The 18596-nt window shown below is 44.7% G+C and overlaps 1 protein-coding gene across 1 annotated transcript in view; it reads right to left on the reverse strand.

Annotated features, from left to right (window-relative positions):
* INPP5A (inositol polyphosphate-5-phosphatase, 40kDa) overlaps positions 1-18596 on the reverse strand; it is a 184681-nt gene that overhangs the window by 89664 nt on the left and 76421 nt on the right. The window contains exons 7-9 of the mRNA XM_009892737.1: positions 18046-18149; positions 7960-8012; positions 1399-1518 (exon numbers count right to left, since the gene is read on the reverse strand). Of these exons, the coding sequence (XP_009891039.1) occupies positions 1399-1518; positions 7960-8012; positions 18046-18149 (277 nt within the window). The remainder of the gene's footprint in view (positions 1-1398; positions 1519-7959; positions 8013-18045; positions 18150-18596) is intronic.

Consider the following 18596-nt stretch of genomic DNA (forward strand, 5'->3'; position numbering starts at 1 on the left):
GCCGTGGGGAGGGCGCAGTGTCCGGCGCTGCCCGGGGTCCCGCTGCAGAGAGCTCGCGCAGCCCGGCACAGGGCACACCGCCGCGGGCCGCCGGACACCAGGGATGGGGCAGGAAAACGGCACAGGCAGCGCTTTGCTTTTGCTTTTTCCAGCCGAAGCAGCGTGTCTCACGCCACCGATCGCAGCGTATGCCATGGCTGCTTTGAAGAGACACTCCAAAGCTCTATTTCTCAGGCAAACATGAAGTCAAGCAGGACCTCGTAAGAGAAATATCTATTTACTTTGCCAGTACACATACGCCCATGCAGAAATAATTTTTTCTTACTCAAGAAAAAAATGTCTTTTTTTCTGTCTTTGTAAGCGCTAATTAGGGTAGCTGTAAATTGTTGGGTATTCTGGGGACTCTCCTCTGCATTGTACCACCCATCAGATGAATCAACTCTGTAACACCGTTATAAACCATGAAGTTATTGATAACAGCGATGACTGCACACGATGCTGTGTCGCTGCCTCCAGCACTCGGCTAGCACAGAGGTGAGAACCCCACAGGGGCTGCTGTTGAGGGTGTTGGAGCGCCTGACTTGAAAGGAGAGGCTGAAAGAGCTGCACTTCATAGAATCACAGAACCCCACGTTGGAAGGGACCTCAGGGATCATCTGGTCCAGCCTTTCTTGGCAAAAGCGTGGTCTGGACAAGATTTGTTCGGTTTAGGGGAAAGGTGGCTACGGGAGGATTTTGGTTCCTGGCTCCATCTGTCTGGTAGTCACAGAAAAGACAGAGCCAGGCTCTCCTCAGCAACGCACACCAAAAGATGGGGGCCATGGACACAAACTGCTTTGAGGGAAATTCTGACTGGACATTAGGGAGAAAAAGTTTCATAATGAAGATAGTCAATGGGTGGCCCGGAGGAGCTGCAAACCACCATGTGTGGAGCTTTCAAAGCTCAGCTGGACAAGTCTCGAACAACCCGATCTGGTGTTGAAGACCGTCCTGCTCTGAGCAGGAGGATGAACAAGAGGCTCCCATAGGTCCCTTCCAACGGGAATCATCCTATTGTTCTGTAACTGAAAACATACTTGAATGGCAGCGGTATTAGGCTCCACGCAGACTAAAAAGGAGCTAGTCTAACCAGCACATTTAAAAAATAAACCTACTTTCTACTCTACAATTTCTGGTGACTTCGGAGAGATTTTCCAATCTCAGTAATTTAGCTTAAAAGAGTAAGCAACATAAACTGACCTGTAATTGGCACCGTCTAGAAAACTCTGTTAAGAAGTGACCATTTTCAGTTCACAGAATAGAAATCTCTACATTTTTGAGTGCACCTTTTGAAACATCTTTTATATGCTGCTTACGAACACAGAAGATCGAAAGAGGCTAGTAAAGGCTAATACATACCTATCAAGTACATAGCCAAGAGCCTTATGCCGTATTCCTGAGTAAACCGATGGGCTTGTTTCCCAAGCAATTAAATTGGAAGCATCATGGAAAAGATGAATGTTTACCAAGTCAAAGGCACTATGACAAAAAAAGGAAAAAAATAAAATGATTCAGGATAAAAGAAAAAAACATTTGTTGCATCAGCAAAGCATTCAACATAATAACACTTACTGTATTCTCTCGTATGTTACCTTAATATTTACTCACACAGACTGTGCAAATTAAGCTATCATCATCAGAAAATTGTCAGACTATCATCAAATTTATGACAATTCATCCACAGGTAAGACTGCATCTAGGCTGGCTTTTGCTTAAAATATGCATAATATGAAAATGAAACACTATTTGTCAGTTACAATTCACAGAAATCAAGCAGTACCCTCTCACTAGAACATTTTTAAAATGAAAAATGAACGTGTACACAAACAACTTCAAGTTTAAAAAGCTGCAGCTAAATACTGAGTAGAACTGTGGCTTTGCAATAAACAAAATGAAAAGCTCTTGACAGGAGAATTTTACTGACTAAATCGTATCACTGCAACTCCTCATCTGTCCCTGTGTGGGCAACACCAAGATAGCAGTGGTCAATCCACACACCACTGGTAGCCGGGAATCACCGAATCCCAGACTGGCAGGGCTGGAAGGTCCCTCTGGAGCTCCCCCACCCCACCCCCCGCCAGAGCAGGGGCACCTCCAGCAGTGGCACAGGACGGCGTCCAGGCGGGTTTGGGATGGCTCCAGAGGGGGAGACTCCCCCACCTCTCTGGGCAGCCTCTGCCACTGCTCTGCCGCCCTCACAGCAGAGAAGGCCCTCCTCAGGTGGAGATGGAACTGCCCATGGTCACCTTTGTGCCCGTTCCCTCTTGTCCTGTCACTGGGCACCACTGGAAACAGACTGGTCCCATCCCCCCGGCACCCTCCCTTGAAGGATTGATCAGCGTTGATGAGATCCCCCTCAGTCTTCTCCTCTCCAGACTGAACAGCCCCACGTCCCTCAGCCTTTCCTCAGCAGAGAGATGCTCCAGTCCCCTCAGCATCTCCGTAGCCCTTTGCTGGACCCTCTCCAGCAGTTCCCTCTCCTTCTTGACCCGGGGAGCCCCAAACTGGACACAGTGCTCCAGATGTGGCCTCCCCAGGGCAGAGCAGAGGGGGAGGATGACCTCCCTCCACCTGCTGGCCACACTCTGCTTGATGCCCCCCAGGATGCCATTGGCCTTCTTGGCCACCAGGGCACACGTGAAGAGGACATAGGCTGCTTAACTTGGACTGTGCCTGCAAGATCACAGAACCCTAGAATTGTCTATGTTGGAAAAGACCCTTAAGATCATCAAGTCCAACCGTTAACCCAGCACTGCCAAGTCCATCACTAAACCATGTCCCTCAGCACCACGTCTGCCCCATCAAGTCCAACCGTTAACCCAGCACTGCCAAGTCCATCACTAAACCATGTCCCTCAGCACCACGTCCTCAGCCGCTCCTCACCAGACTTGGATGAGTAGCTAGCCCCAGAAAATCAGTAAAATTTGTACAATTTCACAGCTTTGCTTCCTAACCTGAAGGACAGGAGTATTAACTCATCCTTTGCTGCTCTGCAGCGAGGCAGGGAGTCAGACCACGGTCCTTCTCCTGCTGCGGGCTGGCTCAGCCTAAGCGCACCGCAGCGGCATCCCCTACCCACTGCTGGTGCTGCACTCCAGAAGCACATCACCCCGCGGGGTAAAGGCTGTCCTGGCTTTGGGAGCTCCTCTGCAGGAGCTGAGGACCGCTGTCACAGCGCCCAGTGTCCGCCTCGTGGGATGGCCAAAGACTGACGGAAGACTCTTCTGAAAAGAATCCTATTGCTTGTATGGAAGACCTATGGATTTTGGTCTGTTTGAGGAGAAGAGAAATAGGGATGTTCTGGAAGTTTCTTCTTAATGAATGAAACCAACTTCAGACCCCTGTGAAACAGAAACACCTTTTGCCCCCCTGCCTAAAAGTTAAATTACAGAACCACAGAATGGTTTGGGTTGGAACGGACTGTTAAAGATCACCTTGTCCAACCCCCGGCCATGGAAGGCACACTGCGTTTCTGAACTCTGGTTTCCCACTGCTGACAGACAGGACACATCTGCGTGGCAAACAGAAAGCTATCCAGATGTTACGGCCAAGCTGGCATTCTGCTTTATGTTTGCTCTGCTTGTGGCTTTTTGTGTCCCAGAGACTTGGTCTGCTTTTTTAAAAACTCTGTCATCCCTTTGCTTTGCTGTTAAGCTCTGTTGGTGATGGAACTTGGCGAGTCACAGTGAAACCAGAGCACCTGGAATACTCTTTTCACACAGATTTAGCAACACCACCACCCCACCACTCCACTAACAGCCCCCCCCTCAAGCAAACCAGGAATGCAGGAATTCCTGAATGAAAGGTCCATTTAGTGAGTTCTCAGCCCCCTTTGTGAGGTGAACCACAGCTCAGCCCCATCATCTGACTACATTACCTTGCCTGGGATTTCGGACTTAGAAAACAACTTTTCCCTTTATAGGAACCAAGCACTTTGAATCTGAGCTAACAACTAAATCATACTGACTGCATTACTACTCCTCTGCACGGACATCTCTTGTGTGAGAATTCAGTCTGGAGATAAAAAACAACAGAGAAGGCAAACACACCTCATGTTCAGAAAGCAGTCTGCAGTCTGCAGCCCGCAGCGAGAACATGGGGACAGACTTGGGGAGAGGGAGGTATTGAGCAGAAGCCCCAGGCTGTGCATGGGGAGACTCCCCAGAAGGTGAAGGAGTCAGGGACCAGATGTGGACACAGCACGGAACGGCAGTCAGAACAGCGAATGCACGACAGAGACAGACAGGTCACCAAGCAGCCGGCACAAAGGCTCTTCCACAGACACTGGTGGGGCTTTTGGCTACAGGGAGCAGCGTGTCCTGCCGAATGAACTCACAGCGATGATGAACTAGTCCTACTAACCTTTGTATTACGATATATAATTAGCACATAACTACAAAACATAATCTGGAGACGATGGCTTGGGATGTCCATTCCTGTCTGCCTGAAGGATGAACAGAAAGAATAATCCCTGTAGGACTGGGAGAGACCCCATGGCATGAACTCACCTCCTGCATGAAGGTGTCTATCATCCATCCCCATCTGCCTAAAAACTGCTTGTTCTTACAACTTGCTAATGAAGGACCTTCCACCTACAATTTCCCTGCCCTTAAATTAACACTCTCATCACATTACCTGTTTTCCTGCAAATGAAACTGATTTCCTTTGGCCCTTTCTGCAGGGGAGACAGACAGCGACCAGTCTCCCAGATGGGGGGAGCCAAATTTTTCAACTCCTCTTCAAACACCCCTACCATGCCTGACTCTCCCGTTCTTTCTCCACTTACCTAAAGCGCAGCACAGAGCACTCTATCGAAAGCCTTGGCAGGAGTCAATTAAATAATTACCATACCTTCCTCCCTCCACGCCCTTCACATGATGGATCTATCAACACATCTCAGTAAGATAATAATGAACCGTATTAAATTTCTTCTCCCTTGACCCTTTTCTACAGTATGGGTAATGGGTCAGTTATTCCCAATGTCGTATTTGTGCTTTTGAATTCTCCTCCCAAGGTGCAATGTTTTGCACCTCCCTGACTTTAATCTTGCAATCCTACTTTCTCTAAAATAATAAAACAATTTGGATTGCCGATTCTGACCTCTGATACACTTGCAAACATTCCCAGGTTGGTGCCATACCTACATTTTATAAATGTATTCTCTACTCCATCCTCCCTACCAAATATAAACTATATATGTAAACTGTAGTAAAGACTGTAATGCATTCAGGGCATTATCTTGCACCTATTAAGACAGTAACACTAAGAACTATTGGAATAGAAATAAATACCACCTCCCCTTTGTATTCAAGATACTAAAAAAAAAGGCAAAAAAAAAAAAAGGTGCATATAGTTATGCAGTTCTCTTGTTGTTTTTTTTTCTCAACATGAAATCTCTGAGTGCCCCAAGATTCCTTAATTCTTCATTTGCACTAAAGATAAGCTAATGAAGAATAACGGATGTGAAAAATCTGGATTCACAGAGGAACTCAACGGGGGGAGATCACTGAATCACAGAGGATGAAAAAGAGGACAGTTCTCTGAAATCTCTGTTTAAGGTGACTTTTTTTGGGTCTTTGGAAGCCCTCTGTTCCTGGCATGAGGTACAGTCTATAACGATGTTTCCTAGGCAGGGAAAATTAATAGCTCCCTTCAAGGATTCATGCAGAAGTATTAACAACAAGTCTCCTGGCTATATTTTTATTAAACTATTATTAGCATGTAGAAATGTATAGATCAAAAGTCATGACAATGAAAATGGTCAGAACTTTGTTCATACGCATATGCACATAGACCGGGTTTAAACACTTACCATACCATGAACAGACACATTGTGCACTTAGACCTAATTAGGTGTATTTTCTAACCCCCTGTATTTTCCATAATATTTCACTTCCACTCTCCAGAAACTGTTCACAGTAACTTGCCCCTTCAACTTCCCATTAGAAACATCTGAGATCTTGTTATACCACGTGGACCACCATCGCAGACTACTCCAGACACGCAACTCCCACCAGAGCTCACCTCCCTACAGAGCAGAAGCAGCTGTGAGTCTCCTCACTCTTACTCCCCAAAATACCCTCAGGAAACATAAGTGCAGTATATTATCTGTTCAGAATATCTACCTACAGACTGCTCCTTCCAAGATCATCCTTTTTCACTATCAACCTGCAAGAAATTTTTTTTTTTTAAATCTATGTCTGAAGAACATTATTTTCTTGGAAAGGCCTAAAAATAAATTCACGCTATTTTTTCTGCAAAGAAGAAACCCAAGAGGATAGGAGAGACAGAACCTGGAAAAGTCATGACATTAGAGGAAAGGCCAGATCAGCAATTGGTGCTGAATACCAACTTCTGCAGATCTCTACTGCTGGAATCACATGCCATGTCATATGGATCTGGAAAAATTAACAAGAACCTACATTCTCCCATAGTTGCCTGCCTGATTTCTGGGTCAGAAGTATCTAAAAGGAGACAACCCGATGCTTTTTCCTTTTTTACAAACTGGTTAATCTAATAAACATGCTTATGCAAACAAGCAAGAACACTGTTCAGCACTCAAAAGTCAGCCTGTGCAAGCATTCACCAGACTTTAAAATCAAACTTACAATTTTAAGACATGAAATGACCACAGGAGGAAGGGAAAAATGTTGAACATTCACATACATTTAGGTGAGTCTAACACAAACAAGCAGTAAAGACCAAAACTATGACTAAATGGTAAAAAAGTAGGGTCAGATTTCCAGGTAGGACTGGAGAAAGCTGAACCACCCGCGGGTTTGTTTATTGAGCTCTCCCTGTGTTAATCAAGGAGAATTTCCAAGCTCTCTCAGGTATAGTGTTTTGCACAATCAGCTGCTTCCCCCAACACACACTACTGCTATTACTACTGCTATTATCGCTATTAAAGGTCCAATTTTCAAACACAGACAGTAAAATGCTCCAGTTAGGAGTTACACCTCTTGTCAACACTGTTTGGCACTGCTTCTCCCAAAGAGGGTGACCTCGTGCGTAACACCAGAATGATGTTCAACTTGTGTTTTCATGCAGCTGTCTGCTGCCCCTCTGGGCTGTTGGGCGATCCCAAGAGCAAAATACGTTTGCTCCTTCTGCAGACCTGATGAGGAACTCTCCCTGCCGTGATGACAGCCAGGTTACATTGAACTGCGCTAAGTGTGGTGGGACGGGGCGTCTCCTCGGGCGCCCGCGAGCGCGGGGAGGAGCGGTGTGCTGCCCGCTGCCCCTCCACCAGCCCCTGCGCTGCCAGGCGCCTCGCTGCGCTCTGGGCTGAAAACAAGCAGCCTCACAGAGAACAGGACTGTGCCTCGGGTTTAAAATGGGAATCCTCACCTGAATACGACAAATAAAAAGTTCTGTTCCAGTAAAAGTAATTTAGTAGAAACCAGTTTTAAAAAGCTGCATTCCTTAAAGGTAGGGTCCCTCCACTGACTTTGGTGGAAACCAGACCGGGCTTGAGGAGTCCACAGAGAACGATCTCTTCCCGCCTAAACCCCGGCGGCGAGGGCTGCACGTGCCCAGGCAGAGGGATCTGACCCAGGAGACGCTGCAGAGCCTCGGCTGTGCCGGGCGAGATGGGGAGCACCAGTGGGGGGACGCTCCAGCTCCCGTGGCCTCGGTCACAGGCACCAAGCTCTCCTGATGGTGCCTGATTGAGAGGTGGCTTATGACCTGGATTGTCCCGTGCTAACTGCACACACATGTGAGTATTAACATCACGTTTTGTTATGCATCATTACAACTTACTGAGCACTATGTGCTCAATAAATAAAAAGCAGCTGTTCTGGAACCAATCTGTTCTATGAATAGCCCAATCTACACATATGAATTCCTTGAGATAGTTGTTAACAAAAATATACATGCTACGCACATAACCAGAACTAACTTAAAGATGCAACTTACCAATCAGTAATACACCATCTTGTTCGAATGAAACCTTTTCTGGACCACTTGCACTGAAAAATAAGCAAATAAGAATCAGTCACCTTAAGTAAAGGATTAGCGTGAAAGTGAAATGTACTTATACAGAACAAAATGAAACAAAGTTCATCCATATGCTGTGCATAAGCTCTGCATACCAACTGAGGTACCTTGAAAACAAATATTGCCTCTCTTATAAATCCTGGAATTATTTATCTTTTAGGTCCTGCATCAGTTATAAACTTGCACTTACAATTAACAGAAGGCCCGGTAGTTGTTTATAATTGAAAGATAACCAATTAGGAAAGCTTTACAACTGTATTTACGCTTAGCCTAAACCAGCAAATTCTTACCGCCTATGCACGAATGTCTTGGCTTCTTTGTAATTTTACCTGAACTGTCATCAGAGATTTATATCAAATTAAAATGAATGAGGTCTGCTAGAAAGCCATTTCTCCTGCCGAGCCAACCCACCCAATATTTCTATAAAAGTTAAGGGGAATTTAAATAATGGTAAAACATTACATTTATCAAAACTGCAATGTCTGCGAGAAAGCCACAAATCAGCTCACGCCAACGTATGACACTCCTGATACAGCAACAGGATTTTTTCAGCACCACTCCGAAGCTGCTGCCATAAATTACAGCCTCCCACAAAAAGACATGATTCTGCATCCTATTTATTCACTGTTAACAATGAATGCGGGGCTAGGCTAATGTTCTCTGGTAATGAATACTGCACCAGACAGGCCTAAATAACGACGCCAATGATTCTGTAGCAGAAGACTGCAACTCCTTATCTCGGGTAAAGTGCCGTCCATGGCAGAGCATCCCCGTTCAGCGCCATCGCTCCCCTACGGCTCTGCCTGCAGCAGAGACTTGCCAGGTGTTTTTATCCGCCTCACCGGGAACAGACAGTCCTCATGAAATTTTGAAGTCCCAAATACTGCTGAGATAGTGAAAGGCCCACAACATCTAAAGGGGCTGTTTTCTGTCACCTTCAGGTCACCGTCACCTACCTCCCACCTCCTCCCCTCTGCCGGCACCAGCCCGGTACCCGCAGCCAAACTCCCCTCCGTCACTGGGGCCCCTTCCCCACTGGGGGTCTCCTTGCATTCCCCATATGCTCACAAAGATTTTAAAGTGTTTATTTTACTGAATAAATAATAGCTTATTCTTGAAAGGTTGAATGTGAAAACTATTTACTGATAAGCAGTTGTCCTATCAAACCCACAAAAATGTGCAAAGTTACTTGTAAACGACAGCTTATTTCGTTGATTGCACTCAACTTCAGAGTTCCTAATTTTGTGGAAAAACTGTCACCTACACGCTACAAAACTAAGAAGTAAAAAATTGTCTACCAAATTTATGCACAGTCATGTACTCCAGATTTTGGGAAACCTGTTTTTAGCACTTCTTACTTCAGGTGGCACTTTCAGCACCACCTTTCTGCAGGCTGTGGGACCTTCCCACCCAGACTGCGACAGCCAGACTCTACTGCCAGAGCTGCAGGGAAAATCCCAGCTGTGCCGGCCCTGCCGACGAAGGGCTGGAGGCTCTTCCTGCACAAATCTCACCAGCTTTGCTTTGCTACAGCAGCACGAGGAAGTAGTCTTCTCAAAACATCTGAGTCCAAGAACAGTGACTAACAACAAAGTCCTTTATGCAGTGAGTCAAAATTCCTACTTTGATACTGTGGACACACAATGAACAACTTTCTTCTGTTCTGGACTTATGTCAAAACCACGACATCTACTCACACTTGGCTTTCAGCAGCTCACGGGACATATATTAAGAGAGAATAAAATAAATTAACAGGAAAAATGTTTAGCCAAATGTAAAGATTTCCTATAGACAAAAGGAGAAAAAAACTCCTAAAGCCAGAAGGATTATACGGAGTAAATGGATTTCTCTTCTGAGCACATGTGACGTTCACACCAGCACCCTCCCGCAGACCTGCCCGGTGACGCCTGGCAGCTCACTGCATCAACTCTGTTACTACAGTTGGGGGGGAAAGTGGTTTTGAGATATTTAGTAATCAACAGCAGTTGTTTATTGATGCTTATAGGTGCTTAAGTCTTTTAAGAATTTGGGCTTTTGAAAGCACGTAAATGTGCCTAGGTCTAATAAGGTCATATTCAGGGGGGAAATCCTAACAGCTCACTACGCTGAAATCCAGCTGATGGATCCATTCAGAGGGGAGCTAATTTCTCTGAATCCTTACTATTTTTTCTTTGGAGAGCCCAACTTTTGATTTTTCTTAAACTGCAGCTCTACTGAGAAAAACATCTACTTTACTGTAAATACTTTTTTTCCCCCAACACTGAAAAATAACCTCTTCTGCAGATCCTCACTCTGGTCAGTGAGGGGACGGCTGGCCAGAGGGCTAACACACCAAACCCTCCCCACAGTCCAGCTTCCATGGCTGAACTACAAACCCCGTGATCCAATAAGGTCCCTTGTCTTCACAGTTTCTGTGATGATCATGACAGCGCAGTCACAAGCTGAGATTTGGCAAAATGTCAACGTTTATTCAAAAGCAAAACAATGAAAAAGTTAAATGCTAAAAGCATTCAAAATTGGCTTAAATCTAATCTCAATCAGAAAAGGGGAGCTCTGTCATTTCATTCTTAAAAATAACTATATCGAACTTTTAATTACTGAAGAACAATACATAGAACTTAAAATCAAATAATCCAAGCCTATGATGTGGCCCAAGATAAAGTCTTCAATCAAGCTGTCATTTTTCATTTGCTATTTTCCTCTTTGGCAACATAATAGATACTTCAAAAGATGTAACATTAAAACGGGGCCAACTAGACCATGCCGCTTGGAGACATATCCAGTTGGGTTTTGAGCATCTCCAAGGACAGCGATTCCACAACCTATCTGGGCCTCTCTTCTGATGTTTACCCTCGTGGTGAAATCTTTTCCCAGATTTAGTCAGATTTTCCCTTGCTGCAGCTGATGACTGCTGCCCCTTGTCCTGTCGCTGCACACCACCCAGAGGCACCCGGCTCCATCCCTGGAGCCACCAGTTGGCCACCGCAGCCAGCAAGCGTGGTCCCTCATCATCTCCTTCTGGTGGCACAGACGGGTTCTCTGGCTTCTCCTCCCACACCTCCTGCTCCAGCCCCAGAGGTGCCTCTGCTACACTTGCTCCGGTTTTCCCACATCTGTCTGGTACAGGGGTTCCCAAACAAGGCACTGGAGATGTGACCTGCCTTGGAGTGCTGAACAGATGGGAGTCCCTTCCTGGGACCTAACACATCCTGGGATGCTGCTGGCCTTCTCTGCCGCCAAAGTACACTGCTGGCTCATGTTCAACTTGCTGTCCAACAAGATCCGTGTCCTCTTCTGTTTTCTGGATAGTCACCTCCAGCCTGTACCGCTTTATGAGGTTATCCCATCCCAGGGACAAGGTTTGGCATTAACCTTTGCTGAACTCCATGAGGTTCCCATCAGACCATTTCTTCAGCCTGTTGAAGCCCTTCTGAAAAGCAGCCATGCCCTCCAGCATACTGGCTGCTCCCCAAACTTAACATCATCTGCAAAGTTGAGCGTGTGCTCCACACTGTTGTCCAAGGTGTACAGATCCCAGCATCGACTCCTGAGGAACAGCACCATCAACTAGCTGCCAGCTGGACTTTGCTCACCACCTTGTGAGCCTGGTGGTTGGCCAACTTTCCAGCTATCTTATACTCCACCTACCCAGTACATATGTCACCAGTTGGGCTTCAAAGATACTATGACAGACTGCATCAAAGACCTTGCTAGAGTCAATGTACACAACATCCACAGTCCTCCTCTTGTCCATGCAACTGATCATCCAGGAAGATCTGCTCCGTCACCTTCCCATGACTTAGGAGAGGCCACCTGGGACCCTCCTTTTTGCCTTTCTTGAAAACGGCTGTGACACTTGTGTTTTCCCTGCCCCCAGGAACCTCTCCCTTTTAAGACAGTGGTGAGAAGCCTCGCAATGACATCAGCCAGATCCCTTTCTCCCTTGGATGGCCCTGCCTGCTGCCAGGGGCTCGTGCATGTACAGTTAGCTTAAGGCTTTGTGCACCAAAGTGTACGAGACCAAGAGTCCTGTTGTCAACCATCGTTCAATTCTCTGAGTCTGCCACCAACGGCCTCACCAACACAAGCGACACCAGTATAAAGTATGCCCAACCCTCAGCTCTGCCGCCTCGTTCTGTTCCGTGCAAGCTGACGCTGAAACAAGCCAATGAAAAGGGATTTCCAACAGAATTTGCATTTCATAACATGGTAAAATACAGCATTTCTTATAGTAGCTCAGCGATTCCAAACACATACACGGCAAATACTGGTTTTAAGGGTAGTAGTATGTATTAGAGGCTATTTTACCAAAAATTTACTTTAATAAGTGTAACGGAAATTCTGACACCTCTCTATTAGAAGTCCTTCAAAAAAACTTAAAAAAATCACCATTTGAGAACTTGTAGTTACACTCCACCAGCCTTTTCTTTGTGAGTAGAGTCTCTCAGGAGATCGTGCTGACCTTTTAAAACCCCCTAGAAACACCACCTACATAAATAACCTCTGCTACATCGGGTAAAAGGACCTCCAGACAACATTAACATGAAGAGAGAGGTTATAGAGGGCTAATGTCAAAAAGCACTGTGAGCAATAAGTAATGCACACAAACCATGATTGATAATGACTAGCACAGAGCCTTAATTCATCTTTTCTCCATCATTTTACTGAGAGGGACCATATCAAATTAAATAGTGACCCAGCAAGGGTTTATTCAACCATACAAAGCAGGGGCACGAAGGAAAGACATATTAAAGTGGCAATGACTGCAGTGTAATTGCAGCTTCTTAAAGGCACACCGCAGTTCGGAGGAAGACGGGGAACCTCGCACGCCAACGCCGAATGCAGAGCAGCGAGAACAACGGGGGCACACGCGATGTTCGGCATTAACAGGCCCACAGCACTGCGGCGAGAGGAACTCCTCCTCAAAGCCTCACGCCGGACCTTGCCTTTCACGTACGCACAGTACGCTGCTCAGCGTTGAACCAGCCAGGAGAAGGGGCGTCTATTATGACAACTTTCCATAAAAACTGTGGAGAACGTAGTTCCTGCCCCAAAATGACTTCTTCTCTCTCCTTAGATAAGTTTATAGAATTAAAGAATTCACGTTCTTGTGTTTTAGGAGTTTGTACACGAACTGTTCAAAGCACCTTTCTAATTTCCCCGTTTTTCAGAATAATACAGAGTATATGGAAGACTCAAGCCCAGTTCAGCCTTTGAACACTATCAAACATTGTAACAGCACTATCAGTCATATTTTTACTGCTAAAGATTTTTAGAAGTCATTACATAAATTTAAAAGTCTGCAAATGAAAATATCTATGGCACTCATCAAAAATGCATAGTGAGAGCTTAAGAATATGAAGTCAGTCTATCTAATTACAAAATCTATTACGTAGTGTAATAATTTAGCTGATAATTTCCTTTTTCACATAACGCTTTCATTGCCCTTTATTTACCAGAAAACACAGTATAAAGAATTTAGTAAGAGTGTATCTATTGGAAGACCACATTTAAGTATCTGTGCGTGATGTAAGCAAATATAAGGAATGTGTGATAAACCCTACACTTGCTCCACTTCTTTTTACATACAAAACCACGGGACAAGCAAATCGTTACTGCCATCCACTTCCTCCCACACACATCCCCCGCGAAGGAGCAGCCAGCAGCAACGCTCCCGCCTCGGCCACTGCCAGGAGCAGCGCAGAGCGACGGCACGCGTGAGAGAGCTCAGCACGGGCCACCGGCCTCTTCTCACGCTTCATAGCCACCGCCAGAGATACCGCATTTCTTCTCTTTTACAAGGCACCTTCTTTTTTCTTCCTGTATTTCATTAAACTCTCCAAAGAACGTTTAAATCTGTAAGAATTCATTTCTCCGCAACAGCAGAATTTAGGCTTGATAGGAATATAAACAATGGACCTGAGTTTTAGATGCCCAACCCAAAACATGACAGTAATTCTGTAGTTCGTTTCATATTTTCTGAGAAAGCAAAGAGCCATTACAAACCTTATTTTATAAAACAATCATTAAAGGTAGATAATTACAATAATAAAATTTATACTATTAAGGTAATAGCAGCACAGTGACAACATGACAGTCGTACACAGGACGACTGTGTGTGTTGCCAGGAACAGCAGTGTCACCTGACTTGTCCCAAAACGACAAAATCAGAACCCCGACCTTGCTGCGATGTGCTGCGATGGTCAGGATACGCCTAACTCAGCAGTTGATGACATTCTCTTCCAATTAAGGTTTTCTTTAGAACTCATCTATACAGCAAAATTAAATTTTTTTTGAACATATGACCTAAAATAGTTACAAAAGCAACAGTGGTGGACGGAAACATGATGGTTTGCGCCTTTCACTTGGCACCAGTCAAAGCCACGGCAGGGACTGGGGAGGCACGGCAGCTCATGCTGGAGGACGTTGCCCAGCCGCGGCTGAAAAGCAAGGACACCTATGCCTCTGCGTCATAAAAGGACACTCGTTTTATTGTGCAATTTGTATATTCCCCCAAACTGTAAATCACCTTTAGACACTCATAACTTGAAAACACTTACTCAATTCCTTTAACTTCAATAAGTAATTCACTGATTAATAATTTGCCTATTTAAGAATGCAAAAGGCTTTGGACCTCACACAGCCCAGTCGTTGAAGCACTGTCTAACATCTCGAATATAAACATGTCATCCTTCACCTTAGATATGTACTGCAGCTGAACAACACGCCTTCGGATTTTGGATCACTGATGTGCTTTCATATTTCCAAATACAGTATTTGGACAGAAGAAAAGTTTGGAAGCAGATTTTAAAGAAGAACTATAGCTTGGGAAAGACAAAAGAGAAAACTGTTTCTCACTGCAAATTTCAAAGCAACAATCTTTGTTTTGACTTTAACAGCTGGCTGATCCACCATCTGTAAACCAGCAGAAAACCAGGTAGAGATGATATAGATCATCTGTACACTCTCAGAGAGGTATCTACATTTTAAAATAGGAAAAAAAAATCCCACTTCATGTCCCAGAAAGGGGATACCACATCTTTCACCTTACAGTATTAAGTCTCTTCTCGGATCCTCTGTTAATAGGATTCCTTTAGCCAGCAGATGGATTGTGAATACAGGCAGTTTCATCTACTAAAAGACAACATAAATCATCATTGAGAAAGGAGAGACCGCAGTAAGGTTATCACCATACAGCCTTCTCCATGAAAGGTTTGCATTAAAGCATTAGTGAAATTAATTCATCTTTCATAAGAGCTTTGAGCAGTATCTGTGATCTATGATAACAACCAATTTCTCACTATGGGAAAAAAAAATTACTCAGGCCTGATAGACTACACAAATCTGCTTTTTTTTAAATGGCCTAACATTATCTGGAGTGTTGCTCCCAGAGGCATCATTTGAGTCTTATGCCTAGCCAAGAGGACCCATAAATCAAGACAGAAAGTTTTGTTAGTTTTATATGCAGTGGGCCGTAATTATTTTGAATTGCATTATGCCTCAATCATTGTAATTACTTTTAGATCATCCTTAAGCAGCAGTAATAAAAGGAAAGGAAATCAGTCTCAAACCATTTCTCACTCAAAATATTGTAATGTGATACGAGAAGTCTGGCTAAAACACACAAGAGCATGTAAATGTAATGTTTGGACAGACACGCTGCTCACACATTCCGCTGTGTCAATTCAGGTTTTCAAAATACATGTTACTTTGTGTTTTTTTAATCAGCATTGCTATTACCAACACTTGGCTAGGAAGAGAATAGGTAATAAGATCAATTTTAGCTTTAAAAAAAGAAACATGTCTATGAAAAGCAAAGTTATGCCACTGTTGGTTTTGTGATGTTGCTGTGCTTATGTGTGCCTGAGAGACCCCTTGATCTTCAGTCCAAAATGAAAAACAGCGTAGTGTACAAAGCATCACAATTATTTTCTAACTTTTCAAGTCACATGAAAAATAAGCTGGCTTGGTCTATCCTAGGGTGCGTGCCAAAAGAGCACGGGAAGTTAGAGAACTGTAAATACCAATGCTGCTATTATCTGTATTACCACAGCCCCGGAGAGCCACCATCACTTTCCTCTCCCCTGCGTGAAGCTCTGACATAAAACAGGTAAATCCCCCGCCTGTTCCACCAGTCTGTCCCCATCACTATCACAGGGAGCTGTGCTGTGCGCAGGAACAGAACTAAACTGCCGAGGTGCTTCAGGGATTCGCTCATATCTTCATTGCGTTTGTGGATTTTCTCTTTTCCTCTTTATTTTTCCTCCAGGTAAACAGTATCCCTGACAACACCAGAACACGGTGCCCTCTCCTTAGAAAAGTCATTCAAGGTAATGTCACAGATGGGAACAGTATGAAGGCGTCGGGTCCTTGAAAGGTGTTTAGCTGCTTCTCGGGGTCTGGCCCCAATGCTCCCGTGCCCACAGCAGCGCCGCAGGCTCTGTGGCAGCTCCAGCTCCGAAAACAGCGTGGGAACAAGCGATCCCTGAGCGCCCACGAGAAGCGGGCTCGATCCCTGGTGCACAGAAGCGTGTGGGAAAGCCACTGAACTCAACCCTTTCTCCAGGAGACTGTGAAGAATCGTTCATGTAAACGGCGGCAATAAACGATGCTGAACAAGTTACAAATTTGCCAGTCTCGTGATGAAACAACAGCAGTGAAATAACGACGGAAATAATTCTTCCCGGGTATCAATGAACAATCCATAATTTGGCCTATTGCTGTTAAGCGCGATAACAGCGCCCGCAGTGCTGTTCCCCGCTCTCAGGATTACAATCACATCATTCAACGGCACTGTTTGTTTCCTACTTACGTTGTCAATCTCCCACACTGCTACACTTACTGCTGATGGAGGAGAAAAATAAATACCTGAGCAACCGCCTGGAGTTCCTTCAACATGATACAACATTTAACTTCAAAGAAGTATTTAAGATGTTTATTCACAGGAGGTAAAAGCTAGTACAATTATGTCAGAGGCAGTTTCCCTCCCAGTATAGAAATAAAGAATATAAAAATAAATAATTTAGTATCAAAGTCAAGAAAAAGAATAACCTACATCCCAACAACTCCGTAATCAGTTATGCAATGCTATTCCAAGCCCACATGCACTATGTAAATATCTCTAAGTGTGTATATTTACAAATTCTAAATTAATTCTTCAAGTTTATTTAGTTCTTCTTAATATTAAAATTGCAATGTGCCTGTTTGAACCACAAATATTACAGGAATTCAACAAATTTATTCACTTGGCTTGTAGTAAACACCAACCATTAAACACCCATGTTCTAGATGTTCTCAAGGAATTAAAAATACGCAAATTAACGCAAACGTCAAAGAAGAGAATTGCAGGCAAAGGCTGTGCATGCATGTGCAGTTACACTTGCAGGAGCAGCGGAAGACAGCCCTCGGCTGCACTTCTGCTTCTGGGTTTGACAAGACCTTCACCTCCACCTTCAGACGCGCAGCACTCCCCGGCTCGTAAGAGAGCAACGAGAAAAGGGAGTACGAGGCTGTGTCAGAGGAAAACCTCAGTATGTTTTCAAGTTATGTGTATTCTCGTACCACTGAGAAACCACCTTTTCCCTCCGCGTCCGGCAGCAGCGCCTGGCTGTACGGACAGAACCCGGGATCGCTGCAACCACAGAGCTGCTGCTGCTGAATACAGATGGAATCCATTCAAAGCAGTGCGTCTCCCCGAAACAGGCTCGCAATTGGCACTGTGCGCTACTCCTTTGGCTTTAACTGCACAAACAAGTCTTTTCATCACTGTCTCCATCCTTCACAAGGATTTCCTACTATACAAAGAACTCCATTTGAATTTGGTAAATCCATGTGATGACTTAAAGTATGTATGATAGGTGACAAGAAACCGACAAACAAAAACCAAAAAAAACCCCCAGACTGGATTCTGACCTTATTTACATTACCAAGAGTAGCTACTCAAGTAATTAGAGCAAATCAGAACCAAACCTCATATTTGGGAATGCTCCACAGGACTGTACCTACCTCAGGGAAATAATCCTGTGGAAACTTCTCCTTTTCCAGCATGGGCGTGCTTTCTAAAGTGTCTGAGTAGATTTCTTTCCCAGTGACCTTTTTATACTTCTTAGCTAGGAAGAGATATAAAACATAATTAACATACATATCTTTAACATCATAAGCCATTTACAGCGCTTATTGCCATGTGGGGGCACCTGCAAAACAGGCAGTCGGGTCTCAGCAGAAACACGCAGACACTGAGCTGTTGGGGGGAAAAGAGAGACCGCCAAAGCAGCCATAATGCCCATAGAGTCAGGGCTGCCGCTGGTGTCACTCCCCAGAGCACTGTAAGGTGTTGGAGCTCTAATTATGAACCAGGTCTCTGCACACCCTGGCACTCGAACTCGCTGGCATGGTTCTTCCAGGAGACGCCTCTTTTCAGGAATGAGTACAAATGTCAGGATTTACTGAAGGAAATGTAATTTCCCAGTACCACCATTGCAAATTCTCAGAGGAAAAAAAAATAAAATATCAGCCATCTTTTGGGGTTCACAGGTCAACTAATCACTTGGTTAACA

Source organism: Charadrius vociferus, unplaced genomic scaffold, assembly GCF_000708025.1.
Source record: "Charadrius vociferus isolate BGI_N301 unplaced genomic scaffold, ASM70802v2 scaffold38, whole genome shotgun sequence".
Classification (NCBI taxonomy): Eukaryota; Metazoa; Chordata; class Aves; order Charadriiformes; family Charadriidae; genus Charadrius; species Charadrius vociferus.